This window comes from Branchiostoma floridae, chromosome 3 (genome assembly GCF_000003815.2).
Source record: "Branchiostoma floridae strain S238N-H82 chromosome 3, Bfl_VNyyK, whole genome shotgun sequence".
NCBI lineage: Eukaryota > Metazoa > Chordata > Leptocardii > Amphioxiformes > Branchiostomatidae > Branchiostoma > Branchiostoma floridae.
In genome coordinates this window covers 29,525,281-29,548,874 of record NC_049981.1, presented here as the reverse complement: position 1 = coordinate 29,548,874, position 23,594 = coordinate 29,525,281, and the positions used below count along the sequence as shown (strand labels likewise).

The window sequence follows — 23,594 nt, the reverse complement described above, 5'->3', positions numbered from 1 at the left end:
CTGTTATAATTTATAACACAAGAAGTTGCTGTCTTCATTTCTAGTAATTAATGTCCCAATTTTTTCCCAGGGTTGGTTTATAACTACATGTAGCCAGGCATGAATGTTACACTTTATAATTATGTGTCTGCCGTCCATGCAATATTGTCTAGAAACTCCACGATAAGTCATCATCAGAATATCATCTTTTATATACAATGCTATCAGTTGAGTTTTGTCAAAGGGATTTGTATCAGACACAGACTCTTCTCCATTCACTTAAGATTGCCCAGGCCTGCCTTGCCAGATATCTCATTTAAATATGATTATTAGGTACTTGAATATTGAAATGAGCCAAGTGCGAGCACATAGCTTGTAAATATGCAGTAGTTTGAGTGATACTAGTAATTGCCGCCCAGTGTCCCGCCTTCACTTTGCATCCCAATCAGGCGCTAATCTGTCCTGGTGAGGTAATTACTCGCACTCAATATCTAAAATCTGAGGAAGTGCAAAGGAAAGGACAAGACAGTCGTGTGTTTATACATACAGAATGCTGGTTCATGGCCACTAATGATTTCGACAAAACAAGAAACAATACACATCTGTGAAACGCTGAATGGGGATATGGGAATGCACGCGCTTTGATTAACTTTCATTCTATTTTCTAATCGTCATTTCTTTTTTCTTATTGATTCATTTTCTTTAACCATAAATTTGACACTTAAATATGACACTTTTGAGTTTGTCAATCACAGCAAACATGGAAGCTTCTTTGTTCAATCCTAAATTTCAGCAGGGCAGCCATTGTAAAAGTTGTATTTGCCACGGCGTATGTGTAGTCTGGTCTTTTGTCTCTGTCCGGGTGTGAACGACAAACAAAAAGTACCTTCTTCACAACCAGGGAGAACTACAATCTAACCCATACAAAAGATGGGAACAAAATCACAGTCTCATACTCAGATAGATGTTTGAAGTATTTGACATGCTTCTGAAAGTTTTAACCACTCCCGCTGCTCTATAAACATTTAACAAAAATGTTATGCATCATACTTGAAGTGCTTCAGGTAAACTGCAAAAGAGCACAGCACAACATAAACACATTAAATAGAAGACACCCTATATATTTCTATATAAACTCCTTGCCCTAAATGACCAGACTTTTTTGCCCAATATAACAGTCGGGGAAAGGGCATTTCACCAACATGGTGGTTTCTGATAAGGGAAGCACAGGATTCTAGCTATAAAAAGAAAAGAACATACGAGTTGAATTAGTGTGGCTATTTTCCTTTGTCGGCCTAGATCATATATATGGTTGTCTGTCTGGACCAACCTCCAAATAACACAACTTATGTACAATTGTCTTGGGGGAAATATAGAAGGAGGAGACCAATGTCACTTTTTTCACGTTTTTCTACAAAAGTTTACACATCGAAGTATACTGTACATGCATTTGGGTGGATTTCAAATTCTTTTCATCATGGGCAATTTTACTCTGACAGCCCTAAACAAACATTCTAATCAGTAATGATAACAAACATGGCGACAGGCCAGAATCATTATGGCTGTAGATTGCATAGTATTCTCTAATGATTTGTTGTTCTCATGGTCAGTTTTATACACTATTTCATGCAAACTATAGCAACCCGTATTATGTCTTACTTCTCAAAGCACACAATTTGGCTCTCTGTTCTATTCTGGAGCGTTCGAAAAAATTGTTGGACCAAAATCGCGTCATTTCATACCCCAGTTTGGCAGTATTGAGTCAAGGAGGTTGTAATGTATTGAGCAAGGGGGTTAATATCTGAGCTATATAACTTATCTCCAAGCAGAACTTGCGGTAGCATAAGATAGTATTAGTGAGGAGTTTGCCTCCGCCTTCCTTCCCAAGCTAATGATGCTATCTTATGCCACGGCAAACTCCCTTCCTCTGCAAACCAAGCTCCTTGGGCAAAACCCCTTTCCCGGCGCATAAAAACGTAGCTAAAAGTTGAAAATCGCGAACCAACGCCCCCCCCCCCCATCCCCAAGAAAAACCAGCCCCGTTCGAAGACTGCAACTGCGCAGAGGCAAAGTCGGACTTGTTTTGAGCGAATTTTGCTGAGTTTTTGCCGAATAGTACAGTCTCTTGACACCAGGGATTCAAAGCCGCGCTGCGGGGCCAAAATGCCCGGCCCAGTTGGTGGCGCTTGAACCCTACTTTTACATTTTGTACGGCTTTCTGGGTGTGCATCTTGTAGAATCCATCTCCAACGTAAATAGAGAGACTGATTCTCTAAGACTGCCTAAAACTTTTCTCGTTCTATGAGCATAATAACAATCTTGCTACAAAACAACTGTTTATACCAACAGACTAGTCTACGCATAACAATAAACCTTGGTTCTTTTGTCATGGCACAAGTGCAAATTACAGCTAATTCCTTCCCATGGAGGTGCTAATTACGACCTGTCACGTTGAGTGATGGGCAGATTTACTAAAACATGGCTTACAGGGTAAAAATTGATGGTACAAACTTCAAACCTTTGTAGAAAACGGTAGCAATGACTTAGAATGATTGAAAAGGAAATTAAATCGTTGGAAATGTCCTGTTCTACACTCAGGTGTAGTTGAATATATTGTATATGGTCTTTGTTTTGAGTTATAAGGTGATTATAGAAAAAGGTACCCTAAAATTATATGCATAAATGTGAAAAAATCAATATTTTTCACAGAGCAGAAACATGTTTCTCAATAAATCTCACTAGTTCTGAAAGGGAACATATGTCAGTATGTACTAAAAAAATTTCATGTAATTTGCGCGTTGGGAATGGTTTTCTAGACTACATTTTGTTGGAAAAATTATACATCATAATAAATTGTAATATCTCAAAATTCTGAGTATGTAACTTCATAAATGACTCATGTTTGCATTCTTATAGTTGTGTTTTTCGTATACACCAGATTTGAGGCATTTTCAAGCTTCTATGACGGAGTTATGACAATTTTCCTACAGGACTTTGAAAGTAGTGCTCATATGCCCTGGGCCATCTTAAGTCAACAGAGTTGATTATAATCACAGTCGTGACAGAGTTACGACATTCTCCATACAGAATGTCAGCAACGTTATCCGTTAAAATAATTTCAGCAGCGTATAGGTTATCATATAGGTTATTCCAGGTCTTCCTTCCAATTGTAGAACGGTATCCCCGAGAGGGATTGGTGAATTTCCTCACGTCCGAGTACTTATTGTCTGAAACATAATACTTGACCCCGGATGACGCCGACCGTGAAAAATAGCCGTAAAGATTCCATTTCCACTCGGTGCTGAGTTGGCAAGACGCACGTTTCGCCGGTAAATAATTCAGGGGTCCTGCCAGCCACATATCAGGACTAGTAATCCGTGAACTACGCTGATCAATACCGGGGTTAACAGGCGCACAGAGACGGTGCGGGGAAAATCCGTTAACGGGATTTAGGTCCCGTTACTCGCGTATGAAGCTGTCTGCTTCTGTACATGTAGGATTAGGACTGTGGGTTCACCATCAAAAATGCCATGTTTTCTTATTTTGCTTGATTTCTTAGGACACACTAATGTAGATTGTTGGTTCACAGATTTTTTAAAGTGAAAATATAGCAAGCGGACATCATAAATGCAACGGGCAGAGAGGAAAACTTTAGTATGACCATGTCCACTCTATAAACCTGAGTGCACCAAGGCATACACCTGGTCTTTGAGCTTTGTTTTCATGATGTTTTTCTTAAGCATGTATATTTTTTTATCTTTTGAAAATCTGTGAACCAACATATCAAATTGGTGTGGCCTTACGGACAGAAAAAAAGTTTTGAAAGATACAAAATTTCTGTGCTTGAAATAAACTTTCAAATTACATGTTGCAAGATGGCATTTTGAGCCCTGGAAAATAACCTAAACATGCAAAAGAAGGAGGGGAGACACAAGCACTAAGTCTATACACAATTGACAAGCACAACATAAGGCCATGTTGATGAGATTGAATGGATTACATAGCGTACATTCTTGCTCACGTAAATATTCCGCGGTTTCAAAAAAAAGTTTCCAACAATAATACTGTACATTACAATCGAACAAAGCAGCTGCAAAATTAGCGAATATATGCCATAGATTGCGAATATAATACAGTAGAAGCCGCTTAATTGCACGGTCTGTTTGCCAGTGAATTTCGTGCAATTATCCGAGTGGTGCAATAAGGCAAAGTTATCTAGCTGGACCGCACCGGTTTGGGATTAGGGGATTCCGTTCAGTTAACAGAAGTGTGCGTTAATCCGTTGTGCAATTAACTAGCTTCTACTATATTGCAAAATATACAAAATGTAATGCCAATGTCAAATCCAATGTCAGATGTGAAAGAACAAAAATGAAGATTTTGAATCTATTATTCAGTATACCATACTCTGTGCGTTCAGACATTTGTTTAACCTGTCTGACTACTTGCATTTCATATTGAAGGCAACTTTTTTTTATTCACACGCTCTCATCAGTTTGGGGGTTCCCAGAGGATGTTATCCATATAATCAACTCAACATGGCCTATAGTAAGTAAAGCAAAGAAACAAAACTTACTTGGGATTGTGGTTAATTGAAAAACTGTAAAGAGAACAAAACGAAAGTAAGAAAAGAAAGAGAGTGCAACAAAACTACACGAATATTAAATCTACAAGACATAAATGTGGTAAAAACAAAGGTATAATTTCTGCTGCTAGTAGCATATGAGAGGTATTAAAGATGAGAGATATGATCATTGCGTTATCAAGTATTCTGATTGGAGTTGCTCGTTTTATTTTCAAAAATCAATCATCATTTGTTGATATCATTTTTGAGAAACATTAATTAGGATGATCATTAAACACAAATTATTAGAAAGTCATATTAAGTTAACCATATATTTTGAATTTGCTTAACGATTCATTTGCTGTTTTACTCGGACTCAGGACAGATATTAATATTGAGGTGGGTAGACAGTCATTTCTCTGTGTTTTCTAGGAATATCAATCTATTTTTAACAATTGAAGGATTTTCCCTCACACCTTCCCACAACCAAGTTCAATAATCTAGCAACTGGTAAATTTGCTTACTTGGGGTTTTAACTGGAGCTGTGAAGAAAAAAACAAATCAAATGAGCTTCACTTAAAAAGTGATTATCACTTAGGAAGAATTAGTTACAAAGACAAAACCAAACCCAACAGTGAGTAACTTGTAAAATCAGCTCAGGCAAGTTTCGAGTTCGGAGTTAATTTTACAATACATTAAATACGGTCACAGCTGACGTAAGACATTACCATCACGATGATAAAATTAGACATCTCTGAAGTTAAAACCACCAGCTGTAATTAACACACGAGCAACTTTTTTTTTTAAAGTTGAAGTGATTGAAATTCAAATTCCTATTTCTTCATCACCTGATCACCAAGCAGAACCATATAATTCCTTTTTGTCTAGACTGTTCTGCTGTGTAAACTGTGTAACTATTTAACTACAGAGAGCAAAGACACCGCAAACTCTACAAGATCACCACCCTTATCTCCTCAGACCACAAGAAACATGTTCCCAAATTACTGCCCATCTCAACAATCAATTTGAGCACACCATACGCCAAAATTTCTCTTAAACAACAATGAACGTCATCTGTAATATCAAGTTTGTCAGGAGCCAAAAGAAGCCTCCATACATGTTTGGAGAGAGTCACACAGCCTGAGCACCTTTAAGTTTAAGAACTGCCACCACACCTATTACAACGGTTAGAGGTCTAACCGTCTAACCAAGTTTTAGTAGATTGAACCTTATTACAATCTGTTCTTACTCAGCTTATACTTACTGTGCACAACTGCAGTGTTATGCCTAAAGATGATTTACCATTTACATGTCAAACAAACAAACAAACTAAGAGAAGACCGCCGAGCACTCTACAGAAGAGCAACGACAATCAAAACACTTACGTTTGTTAGTAGCTAAAACAAAAGCTGGAAATAAAATGTACATCACAAGAGTAACGCTACAAAGACAAGAATTTCTTTTAAAAAAAGGAGAAATATCTACAACTCAACATTATCATCAGTTTTACAGACTAATGAGAGAGAAGAAATAGCAGGAAAAGAAGGAATAGCAACAAGAAACAAACAAACAAACATTACACATATCAGAGTAACAGAGAAGTGATGTTCTTACTTGTTGATGAGACTGTACCTGTGAAGAAAGGATAAGTTCAGTCAGTTTTAACTTTATTTCTGTCACTGACTGTACATATCAAGACCAGCACTGCAAATATAAGCACTAAAAGTACATAACCATTGCAGCTACATTTGTATCTGTGAACAATTTCATTAGGAGGCTAACCGAAACATCAGCTTTTGTGAATATGTGGTTGTGAATCAATGGTTTTCAATAGTTTTCGGTATATCTCAAGAGGTTACAACAAAACCAGCTTCTAAAATGATTATCAGGAGCCAATAATTCATACTATCAACTATGTAGCTTTGATTTAACTTAGGTTCCATAAAACATTTATCACGCAGATGTCATGATCAATTAGTTTTTTACTAGCAGGCAGAAAATTAAGTTGAAAGTTCATCTGTCTTTAACTTGGACGATTATCATTCTGAATCAAATTGAACTGCAATTCCCAACCCCCCCAAAATTGGACTTACCCAAAGTTTTGACTGTTCAACTTTAGTCTTTGTTAAGACTTGAAAGTTTTTTATAAGAAAAGTCCAATTTTTGTGTTGGAAGTTGCAGTTCGACTTTTATTCAGACAGAAAATCTATAGCCTTATAAGAAAAATACATAGTACACAATTTTAAATGCACTCTTACCAGTTGGAGTTGTGGTCTCTGGAGGTGTGGGTTCTACAGAAAAAACAAAGAGAAAAGAATGATTCACTGTCTTCATTCAAGTTCAATGCTCAAACAGTAGTTAGAAAGACAAAAGCTACACATAGAAAGTACAGTACATACACTCTACATGACAGTACATGTACATGTACATCTTGGTATTGTAATGTAACCTACATAGCAGATCAACAACAACATATCCATGTACATGTAACCTTGAACCTTGACATTAGTGTGTGTGCGTGTGCGTGCGTTGTGTGTGTTTGTGTGTGTGTGTGTGTGTGTGTGTGTGTGTGTGTGTGTGTGTGTGTGTGTGTGTGTGTGTGTGTGCGTGTGCGCATATAAAATGTATGTGCATAGAGTACATGTACATTCAATCCTTTTTTAGGATTTTTTATAGTGTAAATCAAGAACCCTTCAAAACACATGACAGTATTGTAAAAAATAACTTTTCAGAATGATGCAACACTGAAACTGAAGCTCTGCCAACATTGGCTTATATGCAGTTTCGAAAGCAACAGTCTTATAATAGTATTTTACAGTAATGTAGTAGGCCCTTTCAAAACACTGAATATTACTGTATACATTGTATACAATACTTGAGTGCTATAGAGAGTGTTACAATTCCTATGGTTTATGATCAAAAGTGAACTCCCAAAGGAGATACTGTTACTCACGCAAACCAAGCCCTATAAATATTACATGAAACCCAACCCAACCGCTTAATGTTGCGGCTTGCACTGGGTATCCTGCAGTCAGATGTGTTTAAACTGAACAATCAGGATGGTAACTGAAACAAGAGGTGAGCAGAACTGGTGTCCCGGCTCTCGAGTTTCGAACCTGGCCCACCAGCTCACAAACCCAACACCATATTGTGTACAATACTGGCTAATATCCTATCTAAGTTTTAACCTCTGATTGGCTACTCGCAGAAGAAGATGGAAAAAGAATACACCAGCAAAAATAAGGTTTTTCCCTAACGGGGAATACATAAATTATGACAATACTTTGCATTTGGGACTTTGCAACTTGCTACAGTACAAAGTAGAACCAGTCAGTATTGCTAGCTGAGTATGGTGACAAATCAACGAACATCAATTGTTTTATAATTATCAAATCAAAGTTGAAAAAATTTGCAATCGGAGAGAAGAACAAATTACACATGAAGGGGTGAAAACAACTGCATGCTGTCATCATTTATGACATAACTACAAGTACGACTTAAAAACTAGTTATAGTTTCTCAACAAGAGTACCAAGCTAAACGTAAACCAAAAATCGACAAAATTTCAGGCATAAACCAGTTTGATCCTCGTAATTCTCATTGCAGTGCCTTTATCGACTGCCTAAATCCTCAAACCCCATTCCGAGGCAGGCAGACGGTGATTTGGGGACATCCGCCTTTGTCTTGCCAACAAATGGTTCCATGCATCTTCATTTGAAAACAAAGGAGTACAAAGTAGATAGGCCTTGGATCTATAATGTAGCTGACTATACAATTAACAAAGTAACGTTTTCTAAGGTTCACCTTGCGCAATGATTAAAAAAAAGGAAGTGAAGACAAAAATGTGCTTTTTTGTAATCAAACCAGTCAAAAACATTGGCATAATGTACGATCTACATGACACAATGCCTTTTAAAATTGCTACAGAGCGTCTCAACGAAAGAAAGTTTTACAAAATTAAAGTTTGAATGTTATCCGAATATGAATCCAAGGAACCAACAGATCACGCAGTGCGGCCTAACTACATTGGACCTTTCTGTTATCGAGTATCGCAGCTCTAAATCCAAGAAATTGGCATACTGTATGCGAGACATTCACCCCAGAATCAGTGCTTACTGTGAGTATGGCACAAAATCCCCTGCTTTTATCACATTAGATAGGAACAAATAGGAAATCAATGACGGGAAAGGCACGCAGCTGTCCTTTGTGTTGTAACTACTTTGTGTTTCAGCTATATGCAGACAACTATTGACAAAATGGTAATTGGATGTGTTTGAGGTTTTCAGTTACTTCTTCTAAAAACTTAAGGCTTTTCGTAGTTGTCAGGAACGGTATGAGCTTATAACTATAAGGCAACCACACGAGGGCACGGAATGAGAATTAGCGATTGAGTTGATGTGAGTTGATGTGCCCTGAGTTAACTTTATGACCACACTTTTAAGGTTTAGGTCAATGTGTGCAAATACTACTCGAAGTTAGCTCATGAACTAACTTGGAGTAGTATCAATACAATCTATTCAAGACATATGATGAAAATATGCAATGCACAAAATATCCTATAAGACACACACATACTTTCACCACACACACATATGAACACACACAGACACACACATACACACGTACACACAGACAAGCACACACACACCAATACACATATATACACACACAAGCACACACACCATGCACACACACACACAATCTTTTTATGAAGGTAAATAAAAACATATATGACCACTGTTGAGCTGAGCAAATCAGGCAGTTTTTAGAAGCAACCTGGGAGAGTTTAATGGGTTTATTATAGTTTCAAGGCTGGTGAACATCAGGGTCAAAATAAAGGGTTTCCATCATGACTTAATTTGTGGACAATAAAGTCAAATTTTGACAGAGTAATTCTAGGGGGGAGGGGGATGGCAGCACAAATTGACACCATCCTAGTTTCAAACACGATGAATCTTTTATAGGATTATTAATTTCAAGGCCGTAAAATGCCCTGAATTCTTAATGCCAAGGTCATAAAACACCTTAACAGATGGCTCCCCGACTTGACGAAAACAAAAATCATTAGACGGTGCTACGTTTCTGAGATTATCAATTAAGACCTTACACAAGTGCTTAACTCTCATACCAACACTGAGCCCTTCTGTATGATTAATGATAACAGACTTTCCCAGTGAGGTCCCAGGTGCTTTTCCCCACTTGAGGCTGTTTGAAACGATGTGTGATAATTAATTCAACCAAACGCTCATTTCTGGGGGGAGCACAAGCGTCGAGGGAGGGGGTGCCTCGCACGGATATTGACGTTTTCCGTCAATGACAGCCACCGATCCATCTGGAGTGCTGTTTTCGGAGAAAATCGATCCCGGCGTGCTGACACATATTGGCTTACAGCCGACCTACTGAATCCTTACCTAGCAAGGGAGGCACGGAGGGTAGGATGACGTCTGGGATGATGTTGGTACCGACCCCTCCCCCTTGGTTTCTTCCATCCTCCTCCCCGCTGCTGTCCCCCGATGACCCGTCCCCGTCTGAACTGACGGTGGCAGATGGCCCCTCCATGCCTGTCGTTTCGTCCCCCTTGGCGGCCATTTCCACCGCCCCATGTCCGTAGGTCGGGAGCTCTACGCTGTCAAAAATGTGGTCGACCCATATCCACTTGAGCGTGACCACCAGGAAGCAGACCAGGGCAAGGATGAGCGCGGCCGGGACGATCAGCCACTTGTCAGAGAGAAGGGGGACCTCGCGCTGCCACCTCTGGTGGGCGGCAGCCAGGGCCCCCTTCACCCGGTCAATCCTGGTCTCCATGGTCCCTCACTCCCCCCCTGTCACTAGAACAGTGGCGGCATGGTGCTATAACAGTTCCAGCTATGCCGCCAATGCTGCCACCCAAGCCGAGTATGCGCTCCCTCCTCTTAAACAAGGGCATCCATGCGGGGCCAGCCCCTGCTATGTCATGCACCTCCTTCTGGTGTGTAACCTACGACCCACAACAACAAACCACAGCCCCGTCTCTCTCCGTCCGTCGTTCGCGCGTCGTTTACCTGGGATCACCGCGTACGGGAGAGGTTGGTTTGAGGGACGGCCTCCTCCAATAGATGTCCAGTCAAGGGGAAAAACGTGCTCCGAATGTCCCGCAGTAGTGTAGAGTCACCTTCCCTGGTGCATATGTATTAGAGCGTGTCTCCGACGCGCCCACACGGAACAAGCAAGCACCATCAATTATAACTGATCTGCGGATGATGAATCAGTATTAATCTAAGTCACCCTAATTGGGCAGGCATGGTGTCTCCACTCCAGAGGTCACCAAGAAGGGCACTTACAGTTCAAATAACAATCGTTATACGACGCACGTAAAAAAAAAAGATTCGGCATCTTCGCCATCTTTGGACGACACAGGAAGAAACTCCACGTCTAGACTGTTAATACAAATAAGAGAAGCTGCCCTCGACCAAATATAATGTATTGTGACTGACTACATGCCAATAAAGCGCGGTGGAGCCTGTGCGAAAAAGGAATTAGCCAAGGATACCTTTCAATTTCACACTTAAGGAAAAGGCAAGCTACAGCAGACAAACACTCACACATGTGGCACAGATTACATAATCAAATTCACACAAATATAACTATTTCCGGACTGAAATAGAAGCAAAAGGTTTTCCACTACGTTGAAGGCCTCTTCTGAAACCACCAAACCAGCAGACAATTATTTGAAGCATATAGAATCAATCTGTTTTCAGTGTTTGTCTTTTGACTCAATTTTCTTAATTAGAAACCTCCATAAAAGCCTGAAAACACGTCAAAAAATATGTTTTCCTCTCCGTAATGCATTATTCATACTAATGTCGCATAATTGGATAACAATCTAATCAACAGATACGTGAGTCGACGAAATCTCCGTCCCCTGATTTCGGCATTACTGCTGACATCAAGAGTAACCTCATAAATGATTTATTTGGAAGGGTCGTTAATGATCGCAACTTTGATTCTGGTTGAGAACAGTTACTTTCAATGATTAGAAGTTCAGCAAGATTGAACAAATGTCATGTATTTTGCTTAATTTATCACCAATGCATTAAACCAGATTCAACTTCCAGCAGTTTTTCGACAGAGCAATTTTTTTCTTGAGTTTGTCCACACACACGGAAGTAATGCATCATCTTGCAATGAAATTACACAACTTTAATACAGGAAATAGATATACCCTATGTGCCTGCAAAGGCTTAGTTTGTACGAAGCACTCTAAGGCCTAGGAAAAAAATGTTGTGTTTCCAGTTTCAGTCCTGAAAAAATTATGGTCGGAAGGTAGATCTAGGGATTGTCTTTTTTTTTAATTTTGTAGAATTACAATGGCTCAAACTCTAGTGATACAATACAGTTTAACAAAATTTAAGTATAACTGAAATGCACTCATATTTTCAATGTCAAACTTTGATTTTGTGCATAATTGTTACAAATCTGTTGATACATTATCCTTCAGATAAAGCAAGCAGTTTACTTTTTTACTTGAATAGGAAGCAGGCTGAATAAAAATTCTAACTGGAATTGGAAACTGATTTTTTTACTCCACTGCCCACCAAAAATAAAGGCTAGGTTACGTACGTAGGGTCGGCAGGTTTTTCAAGGGTAGTTCGGGAAACAGGAAACACAACATTTTCTTACTTAAGCCACATACACATATATAATATAATATAATATAATATTACATGCATGATTGGTCTGGTAGCTCCTGCCATGGGACCAGGCAGCCACACATCAATACAGTTTTTATTCCACAGGCGACTCGCTTCAAACTCGGATGATCAATGCATACCCGTAACCAATTAAGGCGGACCTTCCCCACTTGAAACAGACAGAGATGGGCACAAATACTCCCCTGGGTGCAACTGTGATCATCGTGGTCCTTGATGAAGACAAACATCCGCACGGTTGTCTACAAGTCGGTTTTGGATCATGAAATTTGATCACACATTTTGTGAACAAGGGCAGGAACATTCACAATTCCAGAGCATATTTTGTACAGAGCATATAAAAAGACACAAATTACTACGTCTTTTTAAAACCAATTTCATTGTCCATTTTACAATCCGATTTCAATTAACAGCACAAATTTTCTGATACGATAATATGTATCATGTTTTAATTGTTGATACATTCACTGACAGGTTTATTTTACAAGCTTGCAGACAGCTACATGTACAGTGTCATGTACTCCCTAACAAATAAAAAGCGCTTTAACTTTCGTAACTTTTCGTGAAAAAATTCAAACATCAGAGAACAGAATAAGGCAACAAAACAATCAACTGTGCGACATCACATATATGTCATGTGCTTATGTAAGGTTCGATTTTTTGCCCGCACTTCGTTCAATACCTCGTTGACACCTCCGGCGGAAAGATATATAGCCTTATCCGGGCAGAACATGCCCTAGCTTTCTGGAAGAAATGGAAAGGTTATCTGAATGCTGATGTGGGAAATCACGCCGGTTTGTACCTGTCGTGATGAAAGTCTGGGGCTCAACCTGGTGAAATTTGGTACGTCTGGCATGCGTGCTGAAATATTGTAGCGTCATAAATATTGGCAAAACTATGGCAGAGAAATCTGCACTCGTTAAGCAACTGATTAAATCGTAGGACACTGTTTCATGAAAGTCAGAGTGTTGGTCCACGGGTTGAAGCAAATTGTATTTGTTACAGATTTTGTTTGCTGTGCGTTTGACTGCAGTTGCAAACAAAGCTGCTAGGGGCCCCACAAGTTCCTCAATTTTTGCAACAATCTGAATATTGCTCATTGATTAATCTGTCAATGATTGGTAAATCTTGATAAGATGGAAAAGTGCTAAAAGAGAATTCTACCCAGACAAAATCTGTTTACCACACAATATCTCTTCTATTATCTTTCATTCAATCTTGTGCTTGCCATCAGCAATACAAAATGTTTCATGGATTGAGTGACCAAAAACATTTTGATTTTGAACCATTCTACATTGTAAAGATGTAAAACAGGACATTTAGAAGAAAAGTCGTCAGTCTTTTTCATGACTGGGGCTTTAATCTTTTTCCTTCCCACTAATTGTTTTAGAACCCATGTTTGTTTGTTTGTTTGTTTTTATTGCATACCCGGTAAACCGCTTCATGGTGTAACACATCAGGCTTGTACTGAAGAGTACAAGCTGCATATCTGGACAGACCTATTTGATCTATTTGATACTCACACAAGGAAGGACCCCTACTATTTTTGAGGTGTGGCTCTCCTCAAACACGGGTCCCCCACATAACGTCTTATCCAAGGGACGGCCCTAACTGAAGCTAGGTACTCATTTTCACCTGAGTGAAGTGAGGAAAGTTGTATTACACCAGTGGCACAAGATCGGTGGCACATCAACAGATTTGAACACAGAACCTCTGGGTTGATGATTTTCGCAGTCAAATCCGTCATTATAAGCTTACGAAAAACAGTTTCGTCAACCTCATGTCATGAAGTTCACATTCTTTTCTACAAACGAGGAGGACCCCCCCCCCCCCATCTTACATCCCCATCCAGACAAGTAAATTTCCATCCAAGGACTGTGGTCTTAGAGACAGCCTTGGTTCAAGTGGTTACCAGACAATGTATGTACAAACCTAATCAGTGCAATGCTTAACCCTGGGGACCGCTCGTGCTTAAGGCATGTTACATGTTTGTAATCTCTTTATGACAGGCGTTTCCTTCAAACCCTGCCCGTGATTACACCAGCAGCATTCAGGAGGATACGCCTGCATATGTCCGCTGTCGGGCAGACATCTCAGCGAATATCTACAGGGGATTATGTAGAGGGACATCTACCATGGCGCATACTCTTTACCGATCATCGAACACTCTTTGCTGATTGTCAAAAGGCAATAATCCATCGTGAGTAGGGTATTAGGAGAACTATGATATGATATCAAATCCACTACTTTCTACAAAGATTTGGAACATACATATTCAAACAGTACAATAATATAGATTGGTACTCAGAAGGACTAATGTTATGACTTACAAATGTACTTGACTTACTGTATTTTCTCAATTAAATTTTAAAATATGCACTCCTAATTTGGGACAAGTCTCAGACATATCTATGCGACTGAAAATGATTTTAATGGAAAAACTCAAAATGACAAATTAAGTAGACACCGCTCCTAATTGAGGTCCCTTTCCCATTTATCCATGTAATAACCTCAAACAAAGTAAGCACCCCAAGTTTGGCAACAACTTGTAGCAACTTTTTAATTTTGAAAAGTTTTAAAGTACAATTTTGAAACTAGATATTCAAGAAAATATCGTATGTCGGGTGACACTCTTCCTCCGCCACCTAAACTGCATTTTACAATATTCTCTACTAGTAATACTACTTAATAAACAACTGTAATTCAAAAGGACATTAAAATAGACATAATATTGACATGAAGCATCAGCTAATCTCCAAGCAGATCCTACGATGGCATAAGATAGTACTAAACTGGCCAAGGAGTGTAGCCAGCTAAGAGGTGTGCATTTCCCTGGTAGCCAAACACACTCATAAGCCGACTTCACTCCTCTGGCAGCTTTTGATACTATCTTATAATATATGCTACAATCTGCTTGGAGATTAGCATCAGCCACATTGACGAGGATGTCAAAGATGCTTGCTGACAGTTGGTCCTGTCATATTAGCACTGCTGAAAATTGTACAAATAGTAATAACAGACTGTGCTTTATGGTGACTATGCTCCAGATCTGTCACCTTCTATCAGACAGACCACATTTCAATAACCCCGAGTCGCCATGGCAACCCATCTCAGGTCGATGACCTGATGACAGGAAGAGTTGAAAAATGACCGAGGAAATCGATCCAGCCACGCACCGATAATTAAGCACCTGATTAAGTACATTTGTACATAATTAGGATGTTTGTTTGAAATTGGCAATATATCATTCACTACCCCGTCCCCTTCTGGGGTCGACTAGTGAGTGAGTGACAATGTGCAGGCAAAGAAGGTTTTGCAATACACAAAGTGAATACTGGAGTTACATCAATGAAGGTTAGACATCCAGGTAATAAGACGTGCCAAAAAGCAGTTACTCAAGCAACTGGATATGATTTTGGAAACGATCAAGACGTTTTAGATAGTTTTAGATAGCATCCACTATCTTTCATCAGTGACATGAAGCGATCTGAGAGAAACTGGTCTTTTAGACCCTAACAATGAATGCAAAAGAGCTGAAGACAATTTTGGGTGTCCAATAGAAGTTATCTGACATTAACAGATGTCCAAAGAATCATCTTTTTTCAATTAGTCAGGATAAAAACATTAAAGTTACTTGGGCAATAATGGCACCTTTGAAATACAGTTTATGTTTAAAATGTTTATGACAGCTGGTACCAAGAGGTTCATCGGTCACATGTGAATACAGTTGAAGAATATTTCATTAACTTTTCAAGATTGTCTTGAACACCAAATGTTTTGTGAAATGCATACGTGTACACCTCAGTTAGGATTACTGATGCTGCATTGGCACACCTTTTTAAAAAACTTTGAATAATCATGTAATGTTTTTTCTCATGTGGAAGTATAATAGCATCTGGTGGAATTAACAGAGTTGATGTCACAATATGCTTTTCCAAATGCCTCTTTTCCTAAAAGAAGCAGGCAGAATGCTGACTTGAAGATGCCCTGACCCAAAGAGTCACAAGCACCACCATTATCTTCAATACAGATAAACTTGTCAGTCCTGGCAATAAACAAGATGAAGATCCCAGTACACAAGGAGAATGACACGTCCTGGGCTAAGGTTTATCTTGAGTACCAATGCCAAGAAAAGCTGATCATTAAAACTTCCCTAGTTGACATCTGATGTCCTCAACTGACTGACTAAAGCGGCCATCTAATTCAAGCAGGCGTAAGAACACTAACACTGACAGCGACATTACAAGCAGTATAAGAAACCAATTTCAGCAACACATTCCGAGGCTGGAAGGGATTGTGTATCCATAGTCAAATATTACAACTTGCACTTGCCTAAATTTGCAATATCTACTCTCAGAGAAAGTGGGAACATTTTTTAGACATTTTGAAAAATTTTGTGTGCATAATGGCTGGAAAAAACCCTTCCATCCTGCACAACAATGTGACCTTAATGATTTGCTGGTTTTCCTTGCAGTTTTCATATGGATTTAATGTATATTTGTAGTTGTATGTAACTCACATTTTCTGTATGGTATGTTTTTGTGCGTATCTTGACGTGTTAATTTGTGTGTTTTGTTACCCACACAGGTTTCATCCAATATAATCAAATCAACATGTCCTAAAGGTGGTATCTCACTACACTTGGGGCACCGGTGTGGCACTGCGGGGTTCTTTCACTGCGGCACTGTTGTGTTACTTTTGCTGCTTTCTTTATAATTTAGATATTGTATAATACGTAAAAGTATGACTTAGAAGACAACAAAATACACAAAACTTAAGAAAATTTGTTCTTTAGCTCTGAAATTCATTGAGTAATCTTTCGAACCCTGCAGTGCCACACCGGTGCCCCAATGCAGTGAGATACATGTACCACCTTAAGATAAGAGAGCAATGATACGAAAAAAAGCCTTACCTTTAATAGTTACTGTATTTTTAGTAGTAGCTGGGTCTCCTGGTACTGGACTTTCTGCGACACACTCGTATGTCCCCTCGTGTATCGGTAACAACTTTTTAATCCGAACCCTAGATCCTCGTCTGTAAGAGACAAAGGTGCAAACCATGAGAATAACAAGAAAAGTAAGCCAAATTCCCGACATGAAATTAGATAAATATTGTCCAAAATACTCAATCTCAATAAACATCATAAATGAAATTGGTTTTAAAAAACAAAAAATAGCTATAAGAATGCAAGAGGAAAAATGATAATTAGGAAAATTCTTAATCATGACATGGTATACATAATACAAAATTTCATCTTCAAGGCAATCTACAAACTTGTGTAATAGAATAGGCAACTTCTAGAGAACAGGTCTGCTATACATAAAGCTACTGCTGCCTTGCTGTCGTACTCATCTGGATCAAAAGGGGGCGCTGTTTCCAGGAGTGACAACATAATCCTGCTGTCAGTTAAAATTTTCAACAGCACAGCTCTGATCTAGAATTTGTACCCAACTAACGTCTTGGAACTACATCTTGGCCTTACGAGGTCCGGATTTACATTCCTTGCCAAGCTTGGTAACGAGATAAGACGCAGAGTACCATAGCAATCTTTCTTCAGAAAGAAAGATGCTATCTTGTCGGACAGACTGTACTTAGTACAGCATAATGGCACGGATAGAGAAGCACCCAGATGGGCTAAGTCGTCAATAAGGACCACACTTAGGCCAAACGACTTGTCTGTCCGAGTCTGAAACGTTTGAGACTGTAACTTTTTACAGCCTGGACAGTTGGAATGGCCTGGCCAAGGCATCCCATATCCTACAGTCATGGTTATACTATAATTGATATAGTTTGTTACACTTTCAGTACATTGCACAGTTGCAGAACAAGTTGTTGTTAAGGACCACACTTAGGCCAAACGACTTGTCTGTCCGAAACATTTGAGGTTGACTGTAACTTTGGAATGGCCTGGCCAAGGTATCCCATATCCTACAGTCATGGTTATACTGTAATTGATGTAGTTTGTAACACTTGTAGAATGTTTTCGGTACATTGCACAGTCAGTAAGAGAACAAGTTGTAGTTAAGGACCACACTTAAGCCAAACGACTTGTCTGTCCAAGTCAGAAACATTTTAGGCTGTCTATAACTTTTACAGCCTCCACAGTTGGAATGGCCTGGCCAAGGCATCCCATATGCTACAGTCATGGTTATACCGTAATTGATGTAGCTTTCAGTACATTGCACAGTTGGAGAACAAGTTGTCATTTAGGACCACACTTAAGCGAAACAACTTGTCCGTCCAAGAAGTAATTTATATTTGAAACTGTCTGCAACTTTTTACAGCCTGGCATGGCCAAGGCATCCCATATCCTACAGTCATGGTTATACTATACTGTAATTGATGTAGTTTGTTACACTTGTAGAATGGTTTCGGTACATATTGCACAGCAGGGCATACAGTCCTTTTATCTCCAAAAGGGGCAACCATTGAAGGGGGTACCTTACTCGTATTGGACTGCAGTCCGTTGGCAATGTCTCTGACTTGAAAGTTAAATTTGTCTTAACTTTAAAATAGGAATATCATGCAAAACATACAATTATAACTAATAGGGCAATAAAGCACACAAAATGTAAAAAGATTTGATTTTTATCAATGGAATTTGTGAAGTGCACTGAAAAATCACTAAACTACAGTGCTGCTGAGGTCATACCAGAGCTTCAGTGAGAGAGGACAGTTTTGCACCAAAAAGCAATTACTCTACTTGGATATGATCAACAAGATCCCTCCATGAAGTTCCCGTGTCACTGACGAAAGACATAGGATAGTGTCTGAAGCATCTGACTGAGGAATGGTACAGGAAGCTTCTGACCATTTCCAAAATTATGACCAGTTTTGCTTGAGCTTCTTGGCATGTATTGGGGGACAATATTGTTTTTTACTGGAATTTTCCTTTGGGTATATTAAATGTTCTCCACATTTCGGGCACAACTCAGCCATGGCAAAAAGCTGACAGAGCTGCTTCCTATGAGGAGATGTGTTCTGAGCTATACCTTGGCCAAACCCAGCTACTGAACAAGTTGGGCAAAGTGGCAGTTAGGCTAGCTGTGCATATTTGATCCATTGACTACACCAGTGTACATGATGCCATACTTCAACAATGGCTGTAAGTTTCATTTGTGGTTTTGACCAAAAAACTGCCTGTAAATTGAAATTCAGAAAGAATTAAGACATATGGATTGCCATTTTGAAAAGAAAACTGTGATGTTGTTTTTCCCTAGTATTTTGATGCTCAAAACGATGGGAATTTGACGAAATAAAAGCCATTTTCTTCATGTTTTGCAAGTATACAGCAAGCTCATTATCATAATTTATTAATTTATGCAAGGGCAGGTAGAATCCCTACTAATAAAACTGCTTATCTACTTGCAAAATAACATAAAAGCACAAAGAAAACAGCTTTGTATTTATTCTAACTTAAAGGTGATTTTTGTCTATAGGACCATACAGGTCGCAACGGAGTATGGGTAAGGGGGTGAAGTTTGCTATCTCTTAACAATATCTCATTTTTTCAGCAAGGATATCGATGTAGGACCTCCCATCCCGAATAATGTCCCCACAAAATCCTTCCGCCCTTTGAAGGCGTGCCAGGGATCAGTCGTTACATGCTATAGCTGCAGGATTTTGGGTCTTTGTCTCGTATCTGATCTATTCTGTCCCCTAACTGGGGAGGAATGCCAATGGAGCTACTTATCGGTCCCTGCAGGTTAGGATGTAATCGGTCAGGGAGATTGGGATATCACCGGCCTTCTGCCTTCTGGCTGTCAGGCAATGATAGGGGGGCCTGGTTGTGTAACGTCTTCTCATTGATCAGAACATTCAGGTAGTCAAGGTTATAGCCAGCGTCTGTCTTTCCGTCCTTGACGGAATTTTGCTGCTGGGGATGGCAAAAATTTTGCCCATTCCGTCCTGTGATGGACAAAACTTGGCATGTGAAGATTCCAACTTAACCAAGCTGACTCAACGGAATAAAAATTTGCGCCCAAATAAAAGAAATAACATTTCAGCCTGTATATTTTTTAAACATTGAAAGTTGCAATTTGATTTTTTCAGCAATCTTGAAAAAGTACAAGACTAGCAGGTACCTGGTTAACACTAACAGTATACATGTATGAAGACAATTTAATCTCTACAACTGAATAAGATTCGAACATTACACTTTATTACATCTCAAGTGACATCCATCACTCTTCTTCAGCATCACAAGAATGAAAAGCCTGGTATCCAGCGTTATAGCTCCCTATAGTCTCTTCTGTCCTCTCTGCGGAGAGGATAGAAGAAACAGGGGAGCTACTATACGGCTGAATACCGGGCTTTAGAATGAATTCTTCTTGCAGAAAAGAAATGAACAAATTTTTACAACTTACTTTGAGGGTTTGATTTGAACTCCTTTCAACTTCAAGTCTTGTAAGAGCTCGCCGTCTTTCTTCCACGTGACGGCAGGAAAAGGTCTCCCCTGTACGTTACACTTCAGTTGGACCTCCTCGCCCTCCGCAGCTTTCACCGGCCGCAAACGACCTCTGATTTTGGGTGCTTTTTCTGTTGGGAAGACAAGAAACACAGATTAATTTTAGACACATGTTTATTTTTCATCTTTTTATCTTAGAGAATCTTCAGAAGCTTAACTGGTTCCCAAGGGAGACCTTAGAAAACCATAACAAATCAAAGAAAATCATTACAAATACAGGATGATAAATGAATAAATCATATATTCACAATAACACAAAGCAAAGTAGTAAACATCCTTCAGGATCAACAAATTATACAAAGAACTATATCAAGTACTCATGATAGTGTTGTTGTTTGTGATAATCTTATGATTTCATAATTTGTGCAACAGTTTTAAAACCGATTCAGCCTACTTCTGTCATGTACATGTATATATTGTGCAAAATGATTCAGAGAGAAACTGATTCAGCCTATTTCTGCCATGTACAATATTATTGAGAAACCAATTTTGGGCTGTTTGATCGATTGATATTTACAGACTGATTGTGTGCATAGGGAAAACACATGTTTCTAAAAGAAAAACATAAATTGATAAATGCACTTCTACCATTTTTTGCAAAGTATCTTCTTCTGCTTTTAGAAAAATATATCAAAAACCACAATACTTTATAACATATACTATATTAGCAGTTTCAATGCTGTATGCATTTCCAGGCAATATCAAACATGTCATAACATGGTATTCATTAAAACTCACTCCATCACTCAACAAAAGGGGCAGAAAAAAAAGAAAACACTGCAACATTTCTTTTAATCCTTGTCAATGCAGAACAAAATGGTACACACTGCTCCATTCATAATCAGGTATGTGGAGCGCTCCAGGTATGTGTGCGGCCCTTTGATGTGAGGTGGGCAAGTTTAAACATGTTCCTCCTCCCTGTGTAAGAAACCAAGACAGATGGGCAAGCAAACTGGCATGGGAGGGTCCCTCAAAAGCACCTTTGACCACTTCAGGCTTGTTGACTCACCCTACAGTGCTAGTGTTACATAGTACTAACGTGAAGAGGGCTGGTGGTCGATGTTGTTATTTCATGCGGTTTGCTTCCACTGGTTCTATAATAATTAACCTTGACCTTTGCACAACACGCGGGCAGTAAAACATTGACAGCACATGACAATTTATAATTTTTATTTATTTATTTCTGCTTGGAAAATAAATGAACAACACATCTAAAGCAAAGTTGTTGCTCTATTATAATTTTTTGTACAATAATCTTTTATATTTTGTGTGACACTCTAGCTAAGTCTGGCTTAGCTTAAGGGCAAGAAATAGGCAAAAAGTTTTCACTTAAAGATTTTTTATAAAAAGCTGACAGTTTAAGTTGGTATCCATAAGTACAACAGTAGCTACACCTAAAAGCAATTGTTTAGCCATAATGTTGCCATCGGAACTCGTCACATTGTAGAGTAAGCTCTCTTCCTGTCCGTTAGACATTGATGCAAGACAGACCAGTAGTGCTCAAACCACATTCAATAAACATCGTAGTGCACCTGTGCCCCAAACATAAACATCAGGAAACAACTATCAACATATCAAGCAGAAAAGAGTTCTACAGACACCAGTATCACTCTGTAGTTATCCCAACTACGGGCTTTGAAGGGTGGAGCATAAAAGAGTATGTCCAGTGGCAGTTTAAAATTGTTGGAGCAATTCTCTTGTCAGACCGACAGTTTGCTAAACGTTCTTTTAATCTCTACAGCACAAATTTTATCAATGATAATTATTCTCCAGACCAAAAATCACGTTGCATCTATACTTTAAGTATATGGATATGCAATATGATAGGGTATATTATGATTGTTCTGAACTTGTTGTATAGAAAATACACATAATATCAGAACTATCGTATAGTTTTAAAGAACACATGCAGAGATATAGATGTGCAAAATGTAGGTGTAAAGGGTCGTTCAGTGTAATATAACCAGCTGCTGCCGCATTGTGTGCCTACGAAGCTGGAGTGTTACGCCGAAGGACGAAGGACGGTTATACAGCTGGCTATATAGATACAGATACAGATACAGACATAACCACATCCAGGCAATGGGGGGAAGTGTCCTGAGTGTTTGCCTTTAGGGAAGTGATTACTTGTCTTGCTCCTGTCTTGATAAGATCCTTTTGATGCAGATAAGACTGGCAGAAGACAAAGTACAACTGGCTGGTCTAATTGGGCTTGTTGATAAGAGAATTTACAGCACAAAAGACCTTGAAAGAGTGTGGGAGGGGGATGTACACAGGCGAACATCTCTAGGCTAATAGACATAACTTCACATGTGAGGAATTTTGTGTGGTCTTGTGTACATTGTGTAGGTTGAGAAACAAGAGCTTCTGAAAAAAGCTAGTCTTTCGCTTACTTATATTGTTTTTAGGTAAAATTGTTTGGCATAGTTTGGTCAAGCGTGGGTGCCAAGTCTGCAACGTTGGCAGCTCTGGCACAGTTTGGTCAAGTGCTAGGTTATATAACTGTTTAGTAAGGTAGTGGTTTTATCAAAGTGCACTGTAGTAATCAAATTAATCAGTAGATGTGTCCTGAATTTCTGAAAGAACAAAGTATTGTCACCATAAACAACATAAAATATTAACATGGCATATACAGTAATGGAAATATTTTTTTTTAATGGCAAGATCATGTGAAAGGTAGATATTTTAAACTAAAACAGGTCCGTGGTATATTTAATGGAACGTTTCGTTTCTTTTAGTAACGCAATTATGCTTTTACTTGACGGAGTCGTGACGTCACGCTTCAAACTCACCCCGTCGAGCTCGGTCAGAATCTTCCCTTTCGAAATTATAAATTAGATGTGGGTAATTCTATTTTCAACGCATCCGAGGGCTACTATTTTGCTGAAAGAAGTTTG

General features: G+C 39.0%; 1 protein-coding gene across 16 annotated transcripts in view; it reads right to left on the bottom strand.

The window, feature by feature from the left end:
* The window catches only part of LOC118412562 (pro-neuregulin-2, membrane-bound isoform-like), a 72,892-nt gene that overhangs the window by 18,088 nt on the left and 31,210 nt on the right, over positions 1 to 23,594 (bottom strand). For 4 of the 16 annotated variants that reach the window (XM_035815496.1, XM_035815499.1, XM_035815498.1 and 1 more), the window contains exons 2-5: positions 20,597 to 20,768; positions 17,143 to 17,264; positions 6,802 to 6,834; positions 6,158 to 6,175 (exon numbers count right to left, since the gene is read on the bottom strand). In XM_035815496.1, the coding sequence (XP_035671389.1) occupies positions 6,158 to 6,175; positions 6,802 to 6,834; positions 17,143 to 17,264; positions 20,597 to 20,768 (345 nt within the window). Of the gene's footprint in view, positions 1 to 4,555; positions 4,580 to 5,067; positions 5,086 to 6,157; positions 6,176 to 6,801; positions 6,835 to 9,953; positions 10,709 to 17,142; positions 17,265 to 20,596; positions 20,769 to 23,594 lie in introns of those variants that run through there. The other 12 variants (XM_035815491.1, XM_035815494.1, XM_035815493.1 and 9 more) reach the window with 9 other exon arrangements.